Source organism: Hyposmocoma kahamanoa, unplaced genomic scaffold, assembly GCF_003589595.1.
Source record: "Hyposmocoma kahamanoa isolate Upper Pololo Valley unplaced genomic scaffold, ASM358959v1 138, whole genome shotgun sequence".
In the NCBI taxonomy this organism is placed as follows: Eukaryota; Metazoa; Arthropoda; class Insecta; order Lepidoptera; family Cosmopterigidae; genus Hyposmocoma; species Hyposmocoma kahamanoa.
In genome coordinates, this window is record NW_020653492.1 from 692,983 (window position 1) to 720,772 (window position 27,790).

At 38.1% G+C, this 27,790-nt stretch overlaps 1 protein-coding gene across 2 annotated transcripts; it reads left to right on the forward strand.

The window, feature by feature from the left end:
- Positions 1 to 507: 507 nt before the first annotated feature.
- LOC113240454 lies at positions 508 to 27,790 on the forward strand. 2 transcript variants are annotated; one of them, XM_026477765.1, is made up of 6 exons: positions 508 to 654; positions 1,056 to 1,170; positions 6,886 to 7,084; positions 17,255 to 17,420; positions 26,812 to 26,988; positions 27,591 to 27,640. In XM_026477765.1, exons 1-5 carry the CDS (start codon positions 523 to 525, stop codon positions 26,914 to 26,916), a joined length of 717 nt encoding a protein of 238 aa, XP_026333550.1. In that variant the 5' UTR covers positions 508 to 522; the 3' UTR covers positions 26,917 to 26,988; positions 27,591 to 27,640. The 2 variants fall into 2 exon arrangements, with proteins under 2 accessions (XP_026333550.1, XP_026333551.1); XM_026477766.1 differs by lacking the exon at positions 26,812 to 26,988 and having other exon boundaries at positions 27,591 to 27,790.

A 27,790-nucleotide genomic window follows, 5' to 3' on the forward strand; every position in this document is an offset into this window, starting at 1 on the left:
ATCTTGGTAATACCGACTATATACATATGCTTTGCTCTTTCTAGTACGTTACTTTCTACAATTTCATTAATCTATCCTTTTCCTGGAATTTTATTTTTTTTATAACGTCAAGTGACGGGACAAGTCGTGCGCCTGATGGTAAGCTACACGCCTGTTCAGTTACAGTGCCACTCAGAGCTTTAAATTGCAAAGATCTGAAAGGCACTACCACTGTGCCCGTCATCCTGAGACATAAGTTGACAAGCACACTTACCCTTCCAAACTGCAGAAATGTAAGGTGGCAGTATTACCCTGGACGAACTCTTTCACAGGGAGCTCTACTGCTAGCGATATAGTATAACATGTACAGACATGTATATACTGCTATATCGAGCTGCACAACGACGGATCTTGTTCCGTTGCTCTGCAAGCGATATTCGAACAAAAGTGTATAGCTTGATGTGCTGTTGATTGTACCAAACACGAAACCAATAAAAAATCTAAAATGTTCTTTCATTTGCAGTACTCCACGCGACATCCGCGATGTGGTCGCGTAAGCTGTCTGTAAGCAGCGGCGTAAGCGGAGCCTCCAAGTGCGATGACGCTGACATACCTCTGGCCAGCGGATTGCAGCTCTATCCATTTGCTATTGCGCTTCGAGTCCGAGTCTTACAGGTTCGTACTGCTATAACCAATGCCGACTCACCTTTGTAACTATCAGGAGCAGACAAGAGATGTCGCTTTATTAATTCCAATATTCATTGAATATTATGATGTTTTTATACCACGATAATCATACGGCAAAAGATGAATTTTTCTTTGCGTTTGTTCGGTCTTTGTATCAATAATAACATCTGTATTACACTTTTGATGACATTTATATAGTGAAAGGAGCAAATATAGTTTCCACTGAGAATAAATCGCGTGACCCAACTACTTACTCAATAGCTACAGCAAATTATCTTCTACTTACACAGACTTAAGATTGTTTATAATCTACATTTATTAAGCTAAGTCATCTAATAACCCCAAATTTGAACGGAACAACGAATTAATGAACTGCACTTTCTGAACAGATAGTGTGTGGCATCGGCGGATTAGTCGTGGGTGCTGTTGGCTGGCTAGAGGAAAGGCAGAAACCTGCTCTAGGACTAGGCGTACCTGCTGGAGCCGTGACTGTACTTGCTGCAGGTAAAGCTAAAAACACACTATGTTCTCTCACATTCAAATAATCTCTATATCTAATCTTTATTTCTTAGAAATCGTCACATCGATTAAACTCTACTACTAATTCGTATGGCACATCTTCTTGAGAAGCGTGAGTAAGGAACTCCAGGGTTTGCTCTTTGTAAAGAAACATGTGCACACATTTATGTTTACAATATTTATTACAATATGAGAGGTCAAACAACCTGCTAGAACTAAACGGGTCATTACCATTGATTTTTGTCATCCAAGTACGCAAAACCTGTGGTATAAAGTTTTTGTTTCACTATAGTTTTAAGCTCAGGCCACACAGACGTGGTAAAACGCAGAAAACGGTCCGGGGGTGAACTTGTGGTAAGCGAATGATACCGGGGCGTGTCACACAACAGTCTCAATAGTAGTTCCCAGGAATAGCGGCGCGACGGTTGTCAATGTGACGTCAAAAGCAGCCACTTTCATTTTTATTCATTTTTAAGAAAGCACCACATCGTTGTCGGATAAAGATCAAGAAAATTTTCACCTTTTACTATTGCTACGGTAGTAACCCAAAAGAAATATCGGCCGAATTCATATTCTAACTTAATAAAAACACATTAAAAAACACAACTTCCAAGCCCGTTAAAGTCCCGCTAAAGGCCCGCTCCCGGACCGCGCGCCGCTGCTACCACACTGTGTAGACGGTTGCATGGAACTCAATGGAATACAACTTACGCGCCTGCACCCGCTCCGCGTTCGCCGCCTGTTTCAATGTGGCAGTGTTCATAAGAACTCAAACATTACAAAAATTCCAGCGCCCGGAACGCTCTCACTTCCGCCTCTGTGTGGCCAGAGCATTAAACCTCGTAAATGACAAAATTTGAATATAAATCGGAATCTTATTATAGAAGCGTATACATTGTCCCGTAAACGAATTTGTGAATGACTTTTCATGAATGTACTCTGATATTAGTGTCAGAATGTTAATTTATTCAAAACTCTTTCAAAGACACCCTGGAGCTCAGATTGTCAATTAGATAGATAGATAAAATGTTTACTCAGCACATAGAAGCAGAAATAAACATTTATTATCACTTCGCATGGTATTACAGAAAAGCACTTAGAACATAAATTAGTACACATTGATACAACCACATATTTGTAGAGGAAAAGAAAAACAAATGTTATATTGACCATTCCTATTTGCAACAGTTTATGGTGAAATGGCCCTGACTCGGCATTTCAATTATCTCTCTCTAAATGGAATCTATTATACACACACGCTGGATTATCAATATTGATTAACTCAAACACAAAATAAATGTAGGTTCAGACAGGTATAACCTTAGACTATTGAATTTGTTTTGCTCATAAACAAAAACAACATAAAGCCAACGGCTAAATCGTAAATCCTTCGTAACTTCGAAACAAAGTTTAAATTATTCAAAGTACTCCATATTTTTAAATTCTCGCACACAATCCTCAACTTTTAAGAATTCGAACGAACAGTCCAATTTTTTTTTAACTGACCATTTTAGGCTTCCTGTACTATCTATATACGTATATGTATATATTGTAGTTAGACCTAGGCTGCCAGGTAGGAACCTAGGGTTGATTGTACTAGGTTACAACTTTCACTTACGACTTCAAGTATAGCCTGCTAGCTTTAATAACAACACGAGACGATACTAAACATTATAACACTCATATCACACCCAACAAATTTAGTATAAGTAGAAGTTTAGTAGTAGTAGCTTGTGAAAGAGTACCAATTTCTGCCACTAAGCATTAATGCGAGCATTACTGCGTTCTAAATTTGAAGGGTAAGGGTGCTGGTACAATTACAGGCACATGGGACTTGTCAACTTATGTCTCAGGGTGACGGTCGCAATGGCAGTGCCCCTCAGATCTTTGCTATCTAAAACTCTAAGTAGCACTGCAACTGTTATGGACAAGCGTGTAGCTTACCATCAGGCGCACGACTTGTTTGTTTGTTTGTGAAAGAATTTGCCAATCGGCGTTAGGTACTTGCCGATTGTTGTCCATGGTGCGCCAGACGTGCAGGAATGGATTAACACGTCATACTGGGAAGCTCCTTTCGTATAACCTTCGTCCTGAAACCTAAAGCTCACAAGTCCCAGGTGCTTCTACCAACACCCTTACGCTTCAAAACCGGAACTCAATAATCTCACATTACTGCTTGGCGGCAGAAATAGGTAATAGCCCCCGTGACACAGTTACTCTATCGCGCGTGATCAGTAGTGCGACTCATATAATGAAACCGTTACGTAGCGATTTAGTCGTCGAACTGCTTTTTCGTATTCACGTGTGACAGTCAAATGTCAACGAGTCCAATTTTAAAGTCGTTCGATGCAAATGTCGTTAAAGCGTATTCTGGTATATGAATCGAACTTAAATCGACAAGTCGTAAGTATTCTGCTAAAATTTTGACAGTTCCTTCAATAGACCTTCGACGACTAAACGGTAAATTTCGCAACGCAACGTTTCGATTCTATTCATATGAACGTTGGTTCAAGTGATAGGTGAATATCAATTTTGGATAGGACTTCGATCGAACGACTACGTAACTTTGATAGCTTGAACTTACGTGAATCGCACTACAGAAGCGTACAAGATTGCGCGCGTAAAAACTTGCACAGGCAATCGAGCTCGATTACCTGTTTGAATTTTTTTAAACTAACGTTCTTTCGCGCGCGATTGCTCGTGTTCGTTTTTATTACAACGGAAAGAGCATCCATGTAAAGGCTAAAAGCGCAGGATAGACCGCGTGAAACTAGCGCGTGTTGGAGTGAGCGATAGCGCGCGCGACTGATGACCGTAATGACGCGGTGTTTCCCTAATCCTTCTAATGTCTTTACACGCGCACTCAATCACGCACGATTGCTGTATCACGCGCGAGAAAGTGTGTGTGTAAAGCTCGCAAATGTGGCAGTACTTCTTTGGACGAAATCTTTTACAAGGAGTTCTACTTCTACTAAACTACTGGTACTCATAGCACAGGGAATTTCATATTTTAAAATCAGGTAATTAGTGTGGTTGTTTTTGTTGTGGTTGTTTTATATCGATATGCAAATAATTACTTGCGTTAACGGTAAGGGAAACATTCTGTAGAAATAAAATAGTTGAAAGAAATTGCTTACACTGGTGTATTCCATTAATAACTTAAAATTAAACATGCCGTCACAAGAAGAGGGGAAAAAAGCAGTGTTGCCTGTCTAAATAAAAAATAAAAACATTCAACAAACAATCTAAATGTTTAAATATTTCTTAAACACGTGCAAAGTAAATATATAAGTCAATGTAAATGAAAAGAGACTCTGGTCAGCCAATGAGATGTAAATGATTTCAGTAGTGTGCAATGAATTAGATTTTTTTTAGTTGTAATAAACTTATCTAACATTTGGTCAACGTGTTTGTCAATTCGTTCCAATTGATTCAGATTTAAAAAATTTAAGGTGACAGACCATGCTTTTCATCTGTACATTTATTATTCAGAAAGCTTTCAAACAGATTTCAATATAATGATATTCAGTTCTAAAATCTCTTCTCGCCGCCCTCTTAAAAGTTTAACGTTTTTTGTTGAATGTATAACTTTGCGTAGGTACTGCCAAGAGCACATTAAGCTTAGCACTTAGAATTTTGGATCTTTTTATCGCTAGCGGCACTGAGTTGGATTTAACGTGCTCGTTTGCCGTGCTCTTGACTTTGTAGCCACTTAGAGTGATGTCACACGATGCGTTGCGTTAACTAAACGATGACGCTGTGTTACTACATATAAATTAGAAGTACATGCCACATGGTGCTTTGAAACGGCACGCGGCGACGGAACGCGTGCACATCGGACGAGGGGCCAGGAGACCGGAGGGGTGCTACAGCTACGGTGCTCTACTACTACTACTACTATTACTACTAGTACTATTGCACTCGTTGCGTTTTAATCATAGCGTTGCGATGACGCAACGCACCGGCCGCGCTCGTGTGACATCACTCTTACTTCCGAAACATGTTGTTATTACATTATTTTTTATTCATTTAGAATAAAATAGAAATCGTTTATTACTACGCCACAACAAAAATATACAAAGTAATAAAATGAAGATAAAAAAGATGAAGCTAAATTAAAACAAAAAATTAAAATAAAAATAACAGGAAAAAAAAAGGAATAAAAATACAATTATACACAACAACAAAGCAAACATATATTCAACACAATTAGATTGAATGTCACGTGTTCGGCTGTGGCGTATGTAACAGGAACCTACCCAGCCATTGTCACCACCGAGAAAAGGCTGTGACGCTGATTTTCAGTGGGCCCTAAAACCGAGTGAGTACCGGACGTGTGTCGCGAATATACGAGTACACTTAAATAAATTACATAAATATTTCTATAATGTAGTGTGTTGTGTTCAGTTATATGTATAGAATACTTAATGATTCTGATACATATATAAAGTGGTAAGTGTATGTAATGTGGTGTCCAACATTTACAACAAACAAAATAGAACTTATTTAGTTTAAAATGAAACCGATTGTGAGATTTGTGTCACGTGTACTACGCAAGAAGAGAGGGTAGGCGCGCGGAAGGGGGGACCCCTGTGGGCTTACGAGCACGGAACACTAACCTCACGAGCCAACAAAAGTGCAGCCCACTCCATTGTAAACACTAAACATATTTTGTCCTGCACCGTAACTAATTAGCTCGCATAATAGTCTCTATTTCTAGTCTAGCCTATATTTAGGAAAAGTCACGGATTTGTATCTTAATATAAGTAGTTTATACATGAAGATAAGAATGCCATTAAAGAATTTCCACATTTGAAAAATAACATGAAGCAAAAGCAAAGGTAACGGGATTTACGTATGTACGAATTAAATGAAACTATATAAAACCCCTACACAAAAATAAAGTCACTATTCGCAAGCTAACAACTCGTCGCGACCAATGACCAAATAAAAAAAAATGTGGTGCATTCATTACTTTTTACATAATATAATATTAGAAAAAAACACTTTCATAAATTGTCTTGTGAAGTCCTGTGAATTCGTTCGTGTCGAAACGACAATACCCATGTGAAATATGAATTGCGGAACTAATCTTACAAAATGTCTGAAACAGTTCATAATATTACTGAGTCGGAGTATTAATCATCCTCGGTATTATGGCAGTCGAGCTCTGTAATCTCGCACTCAATTGGAAAATGAAGCGTAAAAGATTTTTATTTTATTTCACAACTTGGCTGAAATTACAATAGTCGAGATTCGTAATTTTGTACCCTACTGGAAGATACCGGGTGTTATTAGTAAAATATATTAATTATTTATATTTCACAACATGGTGGAATCATAATAGTCGAGATCCATAATTTTGCATCCTATTGGAAGAAGCATTTGGCCAGACCGGCAAAATAATAGTGACGGAGTGAAGATATTTGTGTTTTCCATCCGTTACTCTCATCTCTGGACTGTATTCGCACTTTCGATCAGGCGCGGTGCAGTCATTTTGCCGAGTCACAATAAAAAAAAACGTGGTATTATTAGTAAAAAAAATAATTATTTAAATTATTTCACAACATGGCTGGGTTCATAATGGTCGAGTTCTATAATTTTGAACCTCCTACTACATACATGATGTTATTAATAAAATTAGTCGGTTTTTTATATTAATGTGACTTGTTTGCCTTTAATTTGCGTAATATTCCACAGCAACCTCAGTGTACTACAGCCGAGGCTTCGGAGGTTGGGTGTCAGCAAGATCAAAGTCCACGATACGATGGGGGGCGCCATGGAGGGCCTTAGGCCCGTCTCCTTGCGCTGCTGTGCCGTTGACCATATTATGGACTGCTGCTGTCACCGCTCATATCGTCATGTTTACTTTTTGTATGAGATTCTTGACTAATATTGAGTAAGTAAAATTTTAATCTATTTGCAATAGAGTTATTTTTTTGTTTCGCGTTACTCTTTTTATTTTGCAACGTATGCCGTTATTTTAATATTCGTACCCTACTACCTAAAATACTTTTTTGTCAGCCTGTATTATTCCACTACAGCAAATGCTAAATAAAATTGTCTTCTTGTTTAATCTAACAGTCTTCACTCAGAAATCCCATTACAAAAAGTAATTTCGTGTCTCTTTTCATAAAATTCAATTTTACCCCAAACAATATTCTTATCATCGTGATTAACAGATTTTCGCAAACATATTTTATTTCTAAGAGGAAACTTTATTCTTACGAGGATCGTTGTTAATGTCAGCACTTTAGCTGAGTTTTATGAAACGCCTTTGACGGAGTGATGATTTACTTTTAAAAGTTGAGTCCATTGGCATTTATCTACGTTTACACCCATACTCTTAACTTTACACTGGTATATTGATGACCGACTACGAAGTTGGTTGGATTCCAAGAATTGGCTCGAAGTGTTACGCTTCCACATTTATATGGCGAACGACTATGGAGTGGAATTCCATTTCGGAGAGATATATGTCCAGCGCAAACGACAGCAGGGTAGTTATCCGTTAACGGAGAGAAGCCACAATGGAGCAGATGAACTTAACTTAATAATAACTTAAAACTTAAATCTCGTCTCTCGGAAGGGAGATAAGAATCTGGTCGATTTCATGCACCAAAACGCAGGCCTTTTTTTTGACGGGGGGGGGGGGGAATCTTTATGGATACCCCTGAGCCCAGGGAGACTCAGGGGTTACGTGGAGACTCTCCCTCCAGACTGGAGGGCCTACCCCACTAAAACCCCCCCGGGTTTCCCTCTCGCCAGTTGAGTCGGCGCCATGGGATCAGTGAACATTCACCACGACACCAAAACGCAGGCCTACCAATTTTCCGCCAAAAGGAGTTAATTCGATCTGACTCCCACTTTTCGGGGTTTATCTGTTTTTGTTCCCTCCACCCAGGAGCTCCTTGGCATGACATTGAGCGCACGCCGTAACTTAGCGCTAATATTGATTTAATTGCATCCGTGGCCGAAAGATTACCATCACTACCACACAGAAGTCCCAGGTTCGATTCCCGGGCCGAGATAAATATTTGTGTGGCCTACATTTATTTCTCTCGTGAGTTGGGGTGTAATTTGTGGTTGACTATGTGTGAGTCCATGGCACCCGCGACACTGGGTTTCACTGGTGCGAGGATATGTTGAGTGTGTGCGTTATTATTATTATTATTGAATCTAAAGCACAAATCACAAAACACAACCAAAAAAACTGGGTATCCTTAATAAGGTAAAGCATATTTCACGCCTGGACACTTTCATTGCATGGAATATTGATGTCACCTGTGAGATGGTTCAACGAAATATCAACTTGAGGCTCTTGATCCGGTAGAATGTAGAGCCAGTAGGAGACTTATTGGCGATGATAAGCTCAAATCTAAACTTCATGGTTTAGCCCACAGACGCAAAGTGGCTTGTTTGTCGGTTTTCTACAGAATATATTTCGGTGAGTATGCCCTTCATCAGCTCATCCCGGTTTACCATCGGATATCCAAACGTACAGCGAGATATCGTCCTTACTTGGTCGTTATTCCCTTGAGCCATACGTAAACGCTTTTTATCATCTTTTATTATGCGCATAACCCAGAAATGTAATTCCCTGACTGTAACTGTATTTCTGAGCACATACGACGCAAGTAACTTTAAGGTTCGACTGAATAGGCATCTTCTGGGCGAGCTTGTTCCGTCGTAGATCCTATCTTTGCTCCAGGGATTGGTAATGGTCAAGAACAAGTCTATTTACTTTAAAAAAAACCCTGCCTGCGGACTTATTCCCTGAACGCTGTATCATGGCCCTTTTCAAGGCGAGAGTGAATAGGCATTATCTAGGCTTGCAGCTCAATAGTCAACCTCATTATCACTTTCCATCAGGTATGATGGCGGTCAAAGACGCACTTGTTTTTTTTTTTATGAAAAAAGACCTCACAAGCCCTACGAATTGAATTGTGGGTGTTGATTGAGGATCAATTTAGGGTAATTCACCTTTCTGAATTGAAATTTGTTAGGGTGTTCTGGGTAATGCCCCGGAGTGCTGTTGCTGAGCCAACAGACGCTAACTCAGATCGAAGGCAATTTTATTTCTGTTTATTCGATTTTTATCATTATTTTTTTACACAAAAATATATCAAATATCATGGCAGTAAAAACCTCGTGATATAAATTAATGTTAGAGTGGTTACACGCGGTGAATTTTAGCAGCGATGCAAATGCGCGATTCCATCGCTACACTTGCGATTTATAGGTGATTGCATCGATGCAAACGCGAGAATCGCTTATAAATCATAAGTGTAGCGACGCAAACGTGCGTTCATATCGACGCAGTCGCGCGTTTGCATCGCCGCTAAAAGTTACCGTCTGTAACTCTTACCTGTGTCTTTATCTATATAATTTACTCCTGACACTGATTACTGTGTAAAACATAAAATCAATTACATAGCTCAACTTTGACATAAGCACAAATTCTTTTTTTATAATACCAAGTGACGGGACGAAGACGACGTGCGCCTGGTGATAAGAGAGCTTTAAACCGCAAAGATCGGAGGGGTACTACCACTGCTCCTTTCACCCTGAGACATAAGTCGATAAGGCCCATGTGCCAATTTCACCGGCATCCCTACCCTTCAAAACCGGAACACAGTAGTAATTATATTACTGCTTGGCGGCAGAAATAGGTAAGGTGGCAGTAGGTACTACCTTAGACAAACTCTTTCACAAGAAGCTCTACTGTTACTAGATTTATAAAGGTAAATGTCTCCAAAGTTATTACATTATGTAAGTTTGACTTTTTCAAAGTGATACGACAATCAGAAAGTGATAATGGAAAACGGTGGAAGTTTTCAAATGGAACTTATCGAGTAAGAGAGTACCCGTAATATTAGCAAAGTTAACGCCTTCCCAGTCCCAAAACTTTTTGTCTGCAACATATGCGAATATTATAGGGTATAGCTACAATCTGCGTTGACTTGTCCTTTGTTTTGTCGACCCCTTTTTAGTGAAAACCTTTTGTTTGTTATAAATGACCTGCCCTTAAACGCCTTTTTTTTTTGACGAGGGGAAAATCTTTATGGATACCCCTGAGCCCAGGGAGACTCAGGGGTTATGTGGGGACTCTCCCTCCAGACTGGAGGGCCTACCCCACTAAAACCCCCCCGGGTTTCCCTCTCGCCGGTTGAGTCGGCGCCGTGGGATCAGTGAACATTCACCACGACGCCGCCCGGCCTAGCTTGCGCCAGGGCTCCCGCGCCAACGGAGGGGCGAGTCGGTTGTCCTCCGACCCGCCCCCCAGACGAGTGAGGCCGTGCAATGCAGGCTCCGGAGTCCCCGTCCAGAGCCCGCTGACCTCACTAGGGGATCAGGCGAGCAGCGCACTGCCTTCGCCTTCTCCCCGTACGTCTGCGCCGAAGCGGGTGCGCGTCCGCCGCGTCCTCGCGCACCCTCTCCGCGGCCTCCTTTTGCGACATAACTACCCTTAAACGCCTTACCTAACCCTGAAAGAACCAATGGGTTGAGAGAATAAGTAAGTTGCTGATGGCCGCTACTAACCGCCACTACCTGTAGGGAAAGACAACACTAGGGCTCGTTTTACATTGCAATTGCAGATCGCAAATGTTGCTTATTTTTACGTAGCATAAAGAACGTTATTTCAATAGCGCAAGACTGAATTTACATTGCCGCGTAACTGGATGGAAGCTAGTTTTTGTAACGAAATTCTACATAGCGTAATGTACTTTATGTTAATTGTGTAGCGTAAAAACTAGATACGATGCGGTATAGTTGGTGACATATAATTTGCACCGATTCGTCTTATAACTACATCTTTAGAATGCAATAGGACAAAAGAGGGAGTCGTCTCGGTAACGCACGTGCATCTGTATACTGCAAACAACTTGTAACTGTAAACCCTTTTCACATTGGCACTTAATTCTAAACTTGTTAATCTTTAGGCGGAACGGGTGGAACATTGTTGAATTAGTAAAAAAAGAGTCGGCCAGCGTTATTTTACGAAGTAGTTACAGGTTTAAAAAGCTGCCTGATGAGTAAAGAAATAATTCAAAACTAGAATTCGGAAAAAACATTTAGAACATCCAGAACTCGTACGATGTACCAAGATCATTTAGTCCATGTACGCTTTGAGTAAAAGAAGTGTCAGGGCGCATTTATTCGAATTTCATCGCACTCACCACGCGCGGCCGCCGCGCGGTCGCCGAGCGGAGTAAGCGTTGCCGCTGCACAGCGACCGCGTGCATCTAACTGTCATAGCAAAATACGCTCTATTTATTTAACTATTACGTTTTAACTTAAATGGCGTCCCGGGCACGCGGACGAGACTGGCTTAAATTTGGTCAACGCGACGACCGCGCGAAAATTTTCTACTCATATAACTGGGTGCTTAATGGTTTTGTTATTGTATTGTAACAGAAAGGATAATCCGGTCCAAGAGACAACTTTCATCGGTGCAAATAATATTTCTTTACCCTTACGTGCATAAATTCCCGAATCTGCGCGAGAATTCTCCGGAAGGCGCAGGACCTCCTTTTTGGGACATTACTAGTTTGTACGTTACATAATTGACATAAAGTCACTCATGCTATGGTTAATTCCTCCGTGGCCGAATGGTTACCATACCGGACTGCCACGCAGAGGTCCCCGGGTTCGATTCCCGGGCCAGGAGAAATATTTGTATGGCCTACATTTATTTCTCTCGTGAGTTTGGGTGTAATTTGTGGTTGTCTATGTGTGTGTCCATGGCACCCGCGACACAGGGTTTCCCTAGTGCGGGGCTATGTTGAGTGTGTGCGTTATTATTATTATTAATAGGTGGTCGCGTTGATTATGGTGATAGTGTGAGTCAACCTAAAGTCGATGTTATTTTAATAACTTACAATTCAGTTCTTTATTACTGTATCTATACTCAGTGAAATCCCGTCACTTTATTCAAGTCTCGGATTCATTGCAAAAATCAAAACACTGTCACATCTGTCCCGTTTTATTTCCAAGTCATGAACATGACATTCATTTGCTTTCTGTCAATCTACTTTCATTGTGCACTTCATTTCTGTGGTATTGTACATAAAGATAAATTTAATAATTAAATCTTTTTTATCCATGAAAATAGCTTCCAAATATAACATACTTATGTCCTTTAGTATCATTTAAAATAACATTGTAGGAAAATATCTGAATGTGGGTTACACCACTTTTGCGCTGATAGCCTCAATTGTCCTATAATAATACCTATAATAACCTATAATACCTATAATTAATAATCATAACAAGACCTTAACCATTTTAGTAATTATTTATAATATGTAACACAGATTTCCAACCTAGCATAGACTCCCAGCTTTCATTGTAAAATTGTAAGTACTCTTAGGGTCGTATTCTAGAACTCTACTCAATGCTCAAGTCAAGATTTGAGTATGGTTTAAAGCACTCGAAATCATACTCAAGTTCCTGTCATTACGACCCTTAGGGTCGTATTCTAGAACTTTAATCAATGCTCAAGTCAGGATTGCACTGGAAACACAAGCACTGGAACTACGACCCTAATGGCAGGGACTTGAGTATGATTTCGAGTGCTTTAAACCATACTCAAATCCTGACTTGAGCATTGAGTAGAGTTCTGGAATACGACCGTTAGACTTTTTTGAAAGAAAACAAAGGTTTTTGTATTTATATTACAGTGTACGAGGTTGATAATCGTAAAATGAAATAAAAATTTTTTCGTATTACAATATTACAATTTATTTAATCAAGGGATAATAATGCTCGTCATTTATATAAACAATAATGCTTAATGTATAACAAAATATAAATATATAACCCAAAACATGAACCCAAAATATTGTCACAATAAAATCCAATAAAAAGAAAATTACAATTTCTAAGAAAGAAATTCAGTAAACAACGCAGTAGTAGTAACGCAGTAAATTCATTATCTAACAAAAGGATCTTCAATTGGATATAAAACATTTCGTCGTTTGTAACACTTTTCAGATTTACGTGAAGGTGTTCATAAAATTGCCCAGGAAAGTACTTTATCTATTTCTGCCGCCGAACAGTTATGTTAGCATTACTGTGTTCCGAATTTGAAGTGTAAGGGTGCTGGTGAAAACGCTTGTAAACTTGTCTCAGGGTGACAGGCGCAGTGGCAGTGCCTCTCAGATCTTTGCGATTTAAAGATGTTACTGCAACTGTTACTGACAATATAAAAAATTAATAAAAAAGTCTTTGAACTGAAATATTTAACCTTAATGGGAAAGGTGCGTAAAATATATGGACCCCTCGTACGTAAAGTATCGTATGTCAAAAATTGCCAAGTTTTCAGGGGAGCGTTTTGAAGTTTTCTACCGGCCACTAACTAAAACGCGTCTCAACGACAAATGGTCAAATTACCATTTTAAATAGCAAAAAACAGGGCACAAAATTATCTTTTAAAAACAGTTAAAATTAGGAAATGTAACTATTTCTCCGGATTTAAATCGCGTATATTTCTTTTTTCAAACAAACCGACGTTTCATGCGAGCATGTCAAGGATAAACCTACACATTCAATGAAGTTTGACAAACCCCAGGTCCTTGCAAAAGAAATCCGTTATCTACCCAGGATGCTGCGAGAGGCCATTGAAATTAAAAAACATCCTAATTTCAACAGGGAAGGTGGTTTCTCCGTACCACCAGTTTGGGATCCAGTATTTCCTGTAATGAAAAATCCCAAACAGACATAAGACTGCAGTACTAATTATTATATTATTAGTATATGTTTTAGTTTATTCTAATTTCTATTATTAATTAATAATAAATTGAACTTAATAAAAAAAATAATTCAATAAAATAATTTGTAAAACGTAATGTAGCGTAAATTGGAATGTTTCTTTGTAAAATTAAAAATAAGGTATTTAATTAATATCTATTGTAACTATAGTGAAAAAATAGGGTGGTTTGCATCAATATTAGACATAGCTGGTTGAAGACTGTACCACCTCAGTCAACCGTGACCGTGGGACCTGTAAAGGGCCCGAAACGTCGGTTTGTTTGAAAAAACAGTTATACGCGATTTAAATCCGGAAAAATAGTTTCATTTCCTATGTGTAACAATCGCGAAAACCTAAGAACTCGACAGTTAAAATTAGTTAACGTGTTCGACCTATCGGAACTTACCCTAACGATGCATAGCTGAAATATCTTCAAATAATTTTAATATATTCTAAAACTGGGTTATGAGTTTTTATGATATCTCTAAAAATTATTTTGTCACTTAGCCGCTTTTCAGTTGGCGAATGGTAGTTTTGAATTCACTAAAATGAGCATAACACGTCACTTTAACATAGAAATGCTGAAATAAATTTTAAAATGATATAATAAATTGTACTTGTTTATCCAAACGATATCTAGGATTTTATAATAATCTGTGTGAGTTACGAGCTTTGCCGAATAACAATGAGAAGTGCTAAAGTCACGGGTTATGCTCATTGTCGTGAATTCCAAACTTTAAAGCGCTCCCCTGTAAACTTGACACTTTCGACATACGATACTTTACGTAGAAGTGGTCGTAATTATATATGCATGTAAGTTACCACTTTTTTTTTCATTATTTGATTGTCAATTAGAAATCATCTTAGAATCACTATTAGGTGCCAATTTCTAATAAAAAAAGAATCATTGAAATCGGTTCGCTAATGTCGGAGAAATCGCGGAAATACAAAAAAATACGGTCAAAAGCCGAACCTCCTCTTTTTAAAATCGGTTAAAAAGTATTGTTCTTAATTCTATTTTCACGTCTGAAAAGGCTTATTAGGAAAAAATACCATAGTCCTCATGGGTGCCATGACAGAAGATTGTAGTTTTAATTGATCCGACCTAGTTTAAAACATGTTACAGAAACCAGTTCTTATACATATAATCACGGAATGAATACAAAATCTCTAGTTTATTTATGTCTTGCTCTCAATTGTATATGTTATTCATGAAATTGTTTGTCGTAGGTACTGTTAAAATACATACTTTATTCGAAAGTTGTTTCGTTTGTGCTGCACAACTGGGAGCAATGGGGAAATTGCTTTCCATTGTGTTGCTACGTATGACAAGTTACTTTATAATTCTATCACTTTTAGAGAAGGACGCGTACCCATACAAATAAAGCTAGCACACAATGTAACACTTTAAATTATTATTGTAGATAAAGCGATCGAATAAACACATAGATAAAAATTCATTCAATCCTACTGAAATCGAACCAGCGCCTGTTTGCCAGACCGGGGCTAACCGCTCTACCAACTGAGCTACGGAAGGAATCAGCAAACCTCACGAATTTCTTTATCTGCCCGTTACCTTTAAGGTGCGTACAGATCTGGCGAATGCGCCACGAACACGCTGCATGTGCGCTGCACACGTGCAGTTAAATACATGTTATTATATGTGGCATGTGAACAGATAGCATAACATACGTGTGCAGCTCGCGAACCTTTTTTGTACGCACGCACCCTTAAAGTATGTTTATATAGGCATTGTAGAGATTGGAAATAAAACTAGTTTATTAGATCTAAATCTCGTATCTTCCTTTCAAAACAAATTACTACATAGTCGAATGGTTTGCAAATCGGTTTTCATGATGTCGCTATCTTTGAGGACCCGGGTTGGATCCTCGACCGGGTCATTATAGATAAATTAACTTTTTTATATTGTCTCGGGTCAGTGTTTATGGTCCGTCGATGCTTCCGATATCCATAGTGTTTTAGTTACTGTCTAATATTTATTACAATTTATTGGATGGTAAGTACTATGTACTTTACCATCTCAGGCAGCCGTGACCATGAAACCTGCAAAAGACCCTAAATGTTGGCCTATTTGAAAAACAAATAAAAGCCATTTAGATCCGAGAAAACAGTTCTATTTCCAATGTGTAACAAACGCAAAAGTTCAAGAACTCGATATTGTAGAGATTGCTCTACGGTACTATAACCGTAAGTGTTTTCTACAAATTGCGTTTTAGGGCAAAAGCAGAGTCTGAGTAAGCACAGTGTGTATGCATCCCGTCCAGAACTGATGGCTTTACGATCTACAGGGGTTGGAAGCATATGGACGCATAATGCTAAAAACCGGGCTTGGTGACGCACCTAGGGAGGTCTGTACTGCCGTAATAAGAATAATAAAGTTTATTTATTGCGTTCTACTTCCTACCAATCAATAACAATACAATAACGCACACACACATAGCCCCGCACTCGGGAAACCCTGTGTAGCGGATGCCACAGACGCACAAATAGACAAAACCACAAATTAAACCCAAATTCACTTACTACATTTATTTCTCTCGTGAGTTTGAATGAATTTATGATTGTCTATGTGTGTGTCCACGTCACCTACGAACACTATAAAGGGTTTCTCTAGAGCAGGGCTAAGGTTGTGTGCGTTATTATTATTATTTTATTGCATTGCTTGTCTAATTCTTTTCTTTTGTCTACTTGTGTAACCCGTGTAACTTCCTCTTTACTAGGATAACTATAGACTTAAGTACTAATTTTTTTTAAAGTGCTCTAGAAAAGCGATTTGTTTTTAGTTTTTACACATTTCAACCCATAGATACCAGTTTGCAATTATTATCACTAATTACAGGTTTCTTACCACGGTATGGTTTTTCTTAATTTTCACGATATTTCAGATCGATTTTTTTTATAATATCAATTGACGGGACGAACAAGTCTTGCGCCTGATGGTAAGCAACACGCCTGTACATAACAATTGCAGTGCCACTCAGAGCTTTAAATCGCAAAGATCTGAAGGGCACTGCCACTGCGCCTGCCACCCTGAGACATAAGTTAACAAGTCCCACGTGCTTGTAATTTCACCAATGCCCTTACCCTTCAAAACCGGAACACAGTAATGGTAACATTACTGCTTGGCTGCAGAAATAGGTAAGGTGGCAGTATTTCCCTGGACGAACTCTTTCACAAGGAGCTCGACTGCTACCAAAATATCGGTATCGTGAGTCAACCCGTGAACGTTCCTAAATATCAGGAAAATCATGCCGTGGTAAGCAACTGGTTTGTTTATGTCACGTTTTCCCCCAGAACATCAAGTACTACCTGCATTGGTGTAGCAGGCGCCCAGCTGTCAGTGTCAATTACGACGCTAGCCGCCCAGGTGTTCATGCTACAGCTGGACTTGCGATACGATGCAGCATTGTCACCGCCGCCGCGGCAGTCTGATACTCAAACAAATACTGCTGTTTCTATGGTATGTTTCTGTTAAGTAATTATTATAAATCCTCGATACGAGTGCGCCTTACTTGTGTGAAAATTAAATATTTTAATAATAATAATTTTAAATTATATAATAAATACACTTCCTATAACTTCATTTCATTTTTTTTATGATAGTAGGTGACGGGACGATCGAGTCGTGCGCCTGATGATAAGCGACACGCCTGTCCATAACAGTTTCACTGCCAGTCAGAGCTTTAAATCGCAAAGATCTTGGCACTGCCAGTGCGCCCGTCACCTTGAGACATAAGTTGATAAGTCCCATATGCCTGTAATGCAATTCTAAAAATAGGTAAGGTGACAGTGAAATTTAAAAAAAATCAAATTATTCTTATTTTATGTAAAGCTTTTTATATAACAATCATTTTATAATTTTTAAGAGGTATTTGCTTGTACCTATAATGTGCGTCCCTCTAGTAGATTAGGTTAGATTAGTATGTGAAAAAAACAGCAAGAGCCAAAGCGAGCGAAGCGGGCATGTCTCTGCAGCGGCCGGCAAGTGCCAGAACCGAATTTCTTTGCCTTTCCGAACAAGTTTTAGGTCAAATTTTTTTAGTTTAATAATCTACTTAGTTATGTGAACTGAGGTTTATAAATGTTATTTACAATGAGTGACTCAGCAGTAAAATGTAACATTATATCAAACATTCTATAAATTAATGAATTGTTATATGGATAATAATAATAACGCATATACTCAACATAGCCCCGCACTAGGGAAACCCTGAGTCGCGGGTGCCATGGACAGCCACACATAGACAGCCACAAATTACACCCAAACACACTAAAGAAATAAATGTAAGTCATACAAATATTTCTCCGGGCCCGTGCTCTGCGTGGCAGTCCGGCATGGTACCGTCCGGTCTCGGAGGCAATTAAAGTTTAGTTTAGTAGTTAGTTAAAGTTTATATTAAATAAAATTATATTAAATGATCGTATTAAGTTTATAATATTTATGTTATACATTACTCACCCTACGGACACATTTCACACTTCCAACATTCACTACGTATGCCTGTGCCGTACAGTACAAAACGCGGAACAAGAAATTCATAACGTTTTATGTTTTGCGGTTCAAGTTGTGGACTCGACACATACTCGTATATTCGTATGATTGTACAAGCACGTTGTAATGCGGAAGTGAATATTTATACATGTGGGATCCATTAAAATGAATGCATTGAAGCAATTAAAAACTCTAGCACCAGATGATAATGCAATCAAAATAATTACATTCATTGGTGTTGATGAACTGAAAAGTTTTAAACGGTAAAACATAAAAATTAACAGTAAAATGATTAAAATGATACGTTTACAAAATACATGTGTACAAATAAAATGCAAGTTGAATTTACTAATGTGAACTGTATTTCTAATAATTTCAGTATAGAGTACTAAAAAAACCGACTTCAAAAGTATGTGGAAATACATATATTTGCCAAGTTTTATTGAAGTATCCCCTAGTTCGCCACTATACAGGACTTGACACAGGAGATAATAAAAATCGGTTCTCACTACTCAAAGTATATTGAGAGAGAAACGCCTTGAATTGGAGAATAACAAAGTCAGCCATTAAAATAATTGCTCCTTATAATAAAATTTAGGCGCTTTTTATAAAAATGAATCTTCATGCGTGAACAGCCACCCTTAGAGGTGGATGATTTCCTTCGAAATAAAATGGGACTACTATGGAGGTACCCTCTTTCCAACAAAAAAAGAATCATGAAAATCGGTTCACAGATACCGGAGTCATCGCGTAACATACATACAAAAAAAATACATATAGCCGAATTAAGAACCTCCTCCTTTTTTGAAGTCACATTTTCACACAAAAAAAGGAGGTTTTTGTGTGAAAATGTGTGAACGAGTATCAGTCTCCTTTTGATATTTTTTAGGAAATTCTATGTCTTCGCTCATCACATGTATTTCCGTATGACAGAATAGTTTAAAACAAGCACCAAAGTTTATGAAATGTTTAAAGTAGCTTTTTATTTATTATTGATGATTTACAATAAAAATGGCGAACAATGGTTTTCGATAAAATATAAATTAAGTTGGTAGAGCAGCTTTAGCGTAACTTTCAGTATTTTATTCGAATAACTTTTGTGCGGATATTTCTTTTCAGTAGCTTAATAAATAACACTGTAACATTCATCTTCTGAAAAAGCTCATTTTTAATTTACTTTTCGGGGCTTTTGTTACTACTAAAAAAAAATTATCTTGGAATGGCATCACGATTTTATAAAAATATTTTACACGCTAATCTACAATCTTTTGCCATCTCTGGGTAATTTTAGAAATCCCGTTTCATAAAAATTCCTGTCTTCATTTATAAAATACAGCTCTGAGCGCCGTTTGATGGTATCTACGTTATTAAAGTCGGGGCCTTTCAAAGAATTATGTAAAGAACGAAACATGTGAAAATCTGAAGGAGCTATAGCTAGCAAATAAGGTGGATGAGGTAACACATCTCGGCCTAAAGCCGGGTTTTCACCATACGAGTACGCCCGGACCGAGTTCACTCGGATGACTACTTCGACGCGATTAGACGTATTGATTAGATGCCGACTTTCACGTTGTGTTTACACGTTGCGTGTTACGAGTAGCGTACTAATAGTAATCTGAGTGCTCTCGGACCGAGTGAGCTCGTACGAGTTAGATCGTGTAGGAGTCCAGTCGGATTTCGGTTTACACCTTATAAGTTCATCAGCATTCGAGTAGCATTTGTTTCCTTGAACAATCAAGATGCCGAAAACTGATCTGCAGCTGCGAAGTGTAAGAGTTGCAGCAGATATGTTAATAGTTGCAGGATAAAGTCATGAAAGGGAAAAAACAAAGCAAGAGAAAGATTTGGACCATAAAATGGATTTTAAGACTTGACTAACTGAGTGTTTCAAAATAATTTTATCAGCGAAGTGGAAAGAAAGATAAAAACAAGTTTAAAACCCTTTATTGTCACGTTCATTCCACTTTTTCTTAGTTGGCGTCATTTTGTTTTTCATTAAACGATCCGAGTATACTCATAGGAATAGAACCGCATTCGAGTCCACTTTGAACGGACCTCGGTGTCCAAGTGCGCTCGGAACATGTGTTTACACGTTACGAGTAGCGTCCGAGTAAAAGTCCAAGTGTACTCCCATCGAGTATTTTATTTAGTGTGTAAATTCACAGAAGACAGTTGTCTACAATGTACCTACGGGTGGCTTGTGCGGAGTTAATGCGGAGCGTGTTCCGTACGGAGCAATCTGCGTCACTATAAAACGATGTTCTAATGCCACACGTGTTACTCCGCTCCGGTGCTCCCCGCGGAATGTCCGGATGGTCCACAAATAAATTCTCAGTGGTCTGAAACTAGCCTTAAATATTCTACGAACGAAATCGGTTGATAACATTTATAGAAGGTCGATAACCTTTATATAAGATTCATCAACAGTTGTTGTAACAATTATAAGTTTAACTGGTAACAGATGAAACATCTTGAACTGAGCGGGATTATCTTCATATACAATCAATGCTACAAAGACTAACTAACAAAGATATAAAAACAATACAAACAAAAAAAGAACAATATTAGAGACAAGATATTATCATGTTTACTTGCTAAGTATTGCTCTGTGAAGACCGGTTAGCGAGTCCGAGAATATATCCACAGAGTGGCAGTATACTATATGCTCATTGCGTAATCTAGACATTTTCGGTTATTGTTCTTGGAGTTCGCGATATTTTTAAGACTTTCATGTGATAAAAGGACTTTTGATGTAATGTCACTTGCTGTGTTATACGCAAGATATGATTTCCTGATGAAATACTTTCTTTACGATTCACAAGTACGCCATTTTCATTTCCCGCCTATTTTGAAAACACGCGCTAAAATATTATTTTTCAAAATGACCATAGACAATAAAACATTTTAAAAGAACAAAGTTCTTTTTTCGTTTGTAGTTAGTATTATAGCTAGTGGCAAAAACGCAAGGAATTTTAGGCCTAATATTTAAAGCGAATCGCTTGCACAGCCCGATGTTAACTTGATGGAATTCATTGCACGTTATCCAATAACGAACTGCTTGAAGGGGTATGAATGTTCTGTTTTTATATTTTTATTTTTCTTGTTCATTTTTATATTGCCGTGCCCTCACGTGTGATCTGCTTGCGTGGCAATGGGCGGCGTGGTGTTGTAAATTCTCAAAGTGAGAGATGTTATGTGAGTGTATTATTATAACGTTTTTTTTCTTTCTCTCTTTCTTATTGTTATCTTTTGATTAGTTTAGTTTCTCGCTGCGTTAGTTTGTGTACCACCGTGCAACTGTAACACCGAAATATGTTTGCAAGAAATAAATACCTAAATATTGTACTAACATATTTATTCAAGATTTTAAATGTATAACACTTTTGTAAGAACCTAAGTCTGAAATAAACTTATTTTATTTTATATTTTATATATTGTTTATATTAATAACAATCATAATTATTCCTTGACTTTTTATTTTAAATTGTAATATTATGAGAATGATAACATTATATTCCAATCTATTGATAGTTATTTAAAATGTCTTCATCTGTATGTCTAAACAAATAGGGCTTTGTAGGGTCAAAATAGTCTAAAATTTATACACCATTTCTCGTCTTTCTTTCAGTTTTAATGAGTTGCTTTTCAACGTGTTGAATTTGAAAAGAAATAATTTAAAACCTATTTCATTAGTTTGAAAAAAACTTATTGCAAACCCTGTTAAAAATTCAAAATTTATCATTTTATAAGTTTGCAAGTGACGATTAAATAAAGTTTGTTCAATAAAACTTCGCATATTTCAATAAAAATGTACAAACAAAGCCCATGAAACAGTGTGTTTACAAGTCCGATAGAAGTTTTAATAAAAAATTAATAGTCACCTTAACTTGCTTGCCTTTTTTTGTTGTGTTAAATACATATTTAACCTTTTATTTAATCTGAAAGGCAAAAGTTGAACAAGCAACCTGTGCACATTCGAAGAAACCAGTTGTTTTGTAGTTGGTATACAATACGCAGAAATATAATAATAATGTGCCAGACAACACATTACATGTACACCCATTACATGGTCAATTACAGAACAACTAAGAAATTTCATGTACTATGAGTTCCAGAACAATGGCATTCATTCCGGGGTACAACCCAGAACACCCAGACCAGAAGCAATTTAGAAAAAGTAATCACCCAAATTGTTCCCACCGGTAATCGTACTCGGGACCTCCTCATCCAACACTCACAACGCAAACCGTTGGACCACCGAGGTTATCAGATCGATACCTCCAATGAACACTATCCCAACTTAAGCTGTTTTGTTTTTTATAATTTAATTTGTGGATGCGCCATTATGATTTAGAAATTTATACAAATGTCCGTTTTTTTTTTAAGTTTTACTGTAAGAGTATTTGTTTGCTTGTATAATAGATTGTACAACAACTGCATAAAACGCGTCAATTTGCCCGAGACGAGTTTATCCACTGGAGCCGCAGGTGAGGGTGGATATTTAAGTCGAGGGTAAAATGAGTTTTATGAACGAGTTATACACTCTGATTTTCACTTCGATTGCGAGGAAATTACACAGCAATATTACAAATGAACGCTAACACAACTATTGCCAAGAAAAAATAGGAACTTTCCGCCAATGTACTACTTTTCTACACGTGACTCATTTCGGACTACATAATGCTCAGTTATATTTTACAAGCTTTATTAATTTTTTAATATACACGTATTAAAAAAACAAAAGTAAAACTTTATTTTATAAAGTTCTAGTGTGCGTGGCAGTTGGCGCAGGCGTCATTACCTCGGTCTTAAACGACGATTTTATTTCATGCACTAGAGCTTAAAATCCTATTTTATGCAGCCTACACCCAGCGTGAATACGAAATTTAAGAGCATGAGAAATGAAAAGGTATTTTTTAATGTGCGTTTATGTCGAATAAACATTTTATCTATCCATCAAAGTATCAAGCTTGTATTATGCTATTCTTTAGCGTATTTTAATACTGTTACTACTCTATATTGTCATTATAATTTGCGCCATAAAAGTTATACTACGCGGAATGATTCCCGGCCAAAGAGTAGTAATCATTTTTTTTCTCACAGTTCTGCACATTCGCGCGCGTAAAATTTTACAACGTGGTGACCTTTGACCTCAAGTATCTCAGGTCACTGATCGCAATTCAAAATTTATTCTATATAATTGAATTTTTATGCCAGTTACAAATTTCATACATATGTATTACTTTTTTCATACATATATACGGTTGAAATATAGCCGAGTAAGTCCATTGGACCATGTATTAGCCAAGAAGGCTTTGCTGGCTACACTTCAATTTAGTCATTCACTCATATTTAACTATCCTTGATTACACCAAACTACGCCTATACAGTACTCTGTACAAACAGAGGCAATTTACTTATCGTGTTATGTTAAATAAATACAAGGCAAGAAAGCTATATTATGTGGCTGTAATATATAGATATTTGTTACAACAGTAGGTAAGAAGGAAGTTTCAGTTGCTATTGTATTATGTACCTTATGGGTTCCAATAAACTAGTCGACACGAAATAGGCTAAAGACTTTATATCTATGGTAATAAGGATGTACGAGAAGTCGCTTAGAGATGACGATGTCAAAGCGAGGCAAAACAAGACTTTTATATTCTTATTCGTCGATACTACCCTTAACTTGAATTCAAATTTTTCTCGTACAGAATCGGTTCTATTGCGCGAGTCAAGCAGTGGCTTTATTTCAGAATTAATTTTTTTACAAACGATATTAAAGCCATTTGAAAAAATACATCGTATTTAGTTCAGTTGATATTTAAAAAATCATGGATATATGTAAAGTACCTGATGAATGCAACGGTTTTCTTGTAAAATTTCGAGATAAGTTTGTTTTTTCTCTATCGTGGAAATTTTTTGGAATCGTGTTTAGTGTGTAGAACTCATACTATAATCAGTGTATATCCGCTCACGCGATACATGCAGCCGTAGATGCATACTACATCTAGAGGTGCCGGTGATGATTTTATACCGATTTATCGGATATCGAAGTTATAACAGGTAAAAGAACTAATATTAATTGCTATTTCGGTAACTACTCTAGCAAACTATAAAGTTTTTAATTCCTGGGTCTGACATTTAAAAAAAAAACAACTTCAAAAATACGTCACGACAATCGTGTGTGTTATTGTTTGGGCTAGTGATTTCGGTGTTTATTTATTGAAAACATACCGTAAGTAGCGTTTTTTAAGTTTACCCTGAATATAAATGTTTATAAACTATACTTTAAGGAGTATGGTAAACGTTAGAGCCACTCAAACAGAAAATTTTCATATTTATCCAAGTACACCAAAAATTCCATTAGTGCTTTTTAAGTGCAGGATTTGCGGTGTATTACTGCATTTTATTTGAGATGTTTAGTAGTACGGAGGGTATTTATTTAGCAATGCAGAATAATAATTTTTATTTATAAAAACTTGTATTTAAACTGAATCCTTTTCTATTTTGCGAAACCAAATAGCCGCCATTTTGCGGTAGGAGGAGCACATCGCGTGAGCGGCTAGCTTCATTCAACTTCAACACTTTTACTGTTATGCGGAATCAACCAAAGCCATTTGAATTTGTATTGACTCTTAACACGTTAGATATAAAGCTTTTCTGCTTGGTTTAAAACGAATCCGTGTCGACGAGTTTGGTGGAAAAATATTGTTTGTCGTTTACGGAACCGTAGGTACGAATAATATCCAAAACTGTCATAAGCTCACAAAACCAGGATTAAACTATTTGCATATATATATGAAAGAGGTGGGTCTTAAAATAGTTTCTCTCACTCTCTCTTAGGTTTAAGAGATTATCGGTGTAAGAAACACTATTCAACCGGCTGTAAATAACGCATTACTATCACGTAGTGCCGGTCTTCGGTGGACAAGAAATCTTAAATCCAGACGTATCTATGTATTTGTTATAAGTAGGCACGTCTTCACTGACCGTAAATGTACCAAAACCGAGTCTCGACTCTGATCCCTTATTTGTTTGCCCTTAGGGCGCGTTCCCATCATGTCGTTACGTTTTATTTATTGTTGGACGACTGTCGCGTCTAGCCTGTTTCATATCACGTCTATCTGTCGTGACTGTGTCGTAGACGTTTATTTTATTGTTGAACGACTGTCGCGTCTAGCTGTTCCCGCTAGATCGTGACGACAATTTATCGGTTCACTGCAGCCGGCTTGTCGTTTGCTCGACAGAATGTCGTTACATTTTTATCGTAACGTTTTCATTCGATTTATTATCCGACGACAGTCGTTCTAGCTCTTCCCAATATCGCGACAGTCTATCGTCGTAACGTCGAAAAAGTCGTGAACGACAGTTAATCGTGTTGTACTATGTGTCAACCTTTATTTAAATATACAAATCACGGCACTTTAAACTGTACGACTATCTGTCGTCACGACGTAATGGGAACGCGCCCATAGCGGTTTGCACTGTGGGCACTGGATGAGTAGGCCCCGGGCTCGATTACTAATGAACTTTTCTAAATTAGTTTTGGTCGAGTGTTCTGAGAAGAGCCCCAGAGAGAATTTCGTTACTTTGGTACTCGTAGAACAGGGAATTTCATATTTAGGCAATTGGTGTAATTATCTGGCACATAATTATTAAGAAGAGATTTTAGGCCATGGTCTGGCAAACCTTTACTGCGTTGTCGCTCGTAGAGATCTTCTCTTGTACAGGTATTAGGGCACAAGGGGCACAACTATAAGTGCTCTTGAGCTGTGTTGGGGCACCACATTCAAATTGAGGTAGACTAGCATCCCTGTAACCCCATTTACACGTCTTGTTTCTGCAGCGTCCTACCTGTGTGCAAATACGATTTAAGGATTTCCACACGGGCCGCCGCAAATCGCAACCTTTATTTTTTTTGTATGAGACAGACCCTGAGACATAAGTTGTCGTATGTACCTGCAATTTCACCAACACCCTTACCCTTCAAAAACGGAGCACAGTAATGTTGATATTATTGCTTGGCGGCAGAAATAGGTAAGGTGGCAGTACTGCCCTGGACGAACCCTTTCACAAGGAGCGCTTCTGCTACTACCTGGTGGTAGTTGCCCTTGACGGATGTTGAAACCATAGCAGTTTCAGTGCTACTCAGAGCTTTAAATCGCAAAGATCTCAGAGGCACTGCCAGACTGCCACTGCACCCGTCACTTTTAGACATAAGTTGACAAGTCCCATGTGTCTGGAATTTCACCAGCACCCTTCAAAGTCCCTTCAAGTACTGAACTGACCGAACTTTCTACAAGGAGCTCTTACTATTTGATATTGTGTCGCCCAATATGTGTGTTTACTTCCGCAGGTGCCGATCACTTCCGTGGTCGTGAACAGTGGCAACAGCGGGGAGACGGATGGAAGTCCACAAAGCAAGGAGAAGGAATCTCTATCACACGAACCACCCACTTGATGCAACGGCTCATGAATCACTGATTGTAACATTGTGATGTGACGTGATTTGAAGTGATATTCATTGTTCGAAGTACGTGACTTTCGTGAATTAGGGTGACTGTAATTTAGTTTGACTTTGGTATTAACCCTCTATACAACGGAAGTGTATTTTGAGCATGGAGTTTTTTTAATTTAGCATAATACCATGCTTGAGCACTATAACAGGTCGTGGAAAGGAAACTATGACTGGACTACTATGGACTACTATGGAATTAGCGATCCAATTACGGCCACGCAAATCTAGGAACAGTAATTGTTCGAAAGTGTTTTCCCCCGCAACCCGCACCTAATTAAAGGGCCCTACTTAAGGCGTGGCGGCGCGCGGCGATTGAACCTGCCAGACTATTTTGGGCATTTATTCTTAATAGAATATACCACCCCCATAGGAACATGCCACTACTCAAATACACTGCATGCAAATCAATGCATAAATACTGATAATTATCTACATTTTATACCTTTTTGTACCATGCGGTACAGCGCTCTTTGGATGTAGGGTTGGCTAGTATGCTGTTACACATACCCACATAGTATTGGCAAATTGAATTTAATGCCCAGCTGAAGCCTCTCAGCCTAACTCCGGACACACTCCACTAGGACGTGGTACAACGTACTCTCTCTTGTTTCAAATAGAGCAGTTGGGAGACGTCTTACCCATCACGTGGGAGAACGAGCGAAGCCGGAAAGCTGGTATGATTTCATTTCTGCTCATATCTGCTGCATAGAAGGGCCTTACCATGAACTCTTATTTTGTATTCTAAACGAATCGTTGTGAGATAGCGCTACATGAAGTATATATCACCATCTCGCTTTTTTGCAATTACGAACCCAAA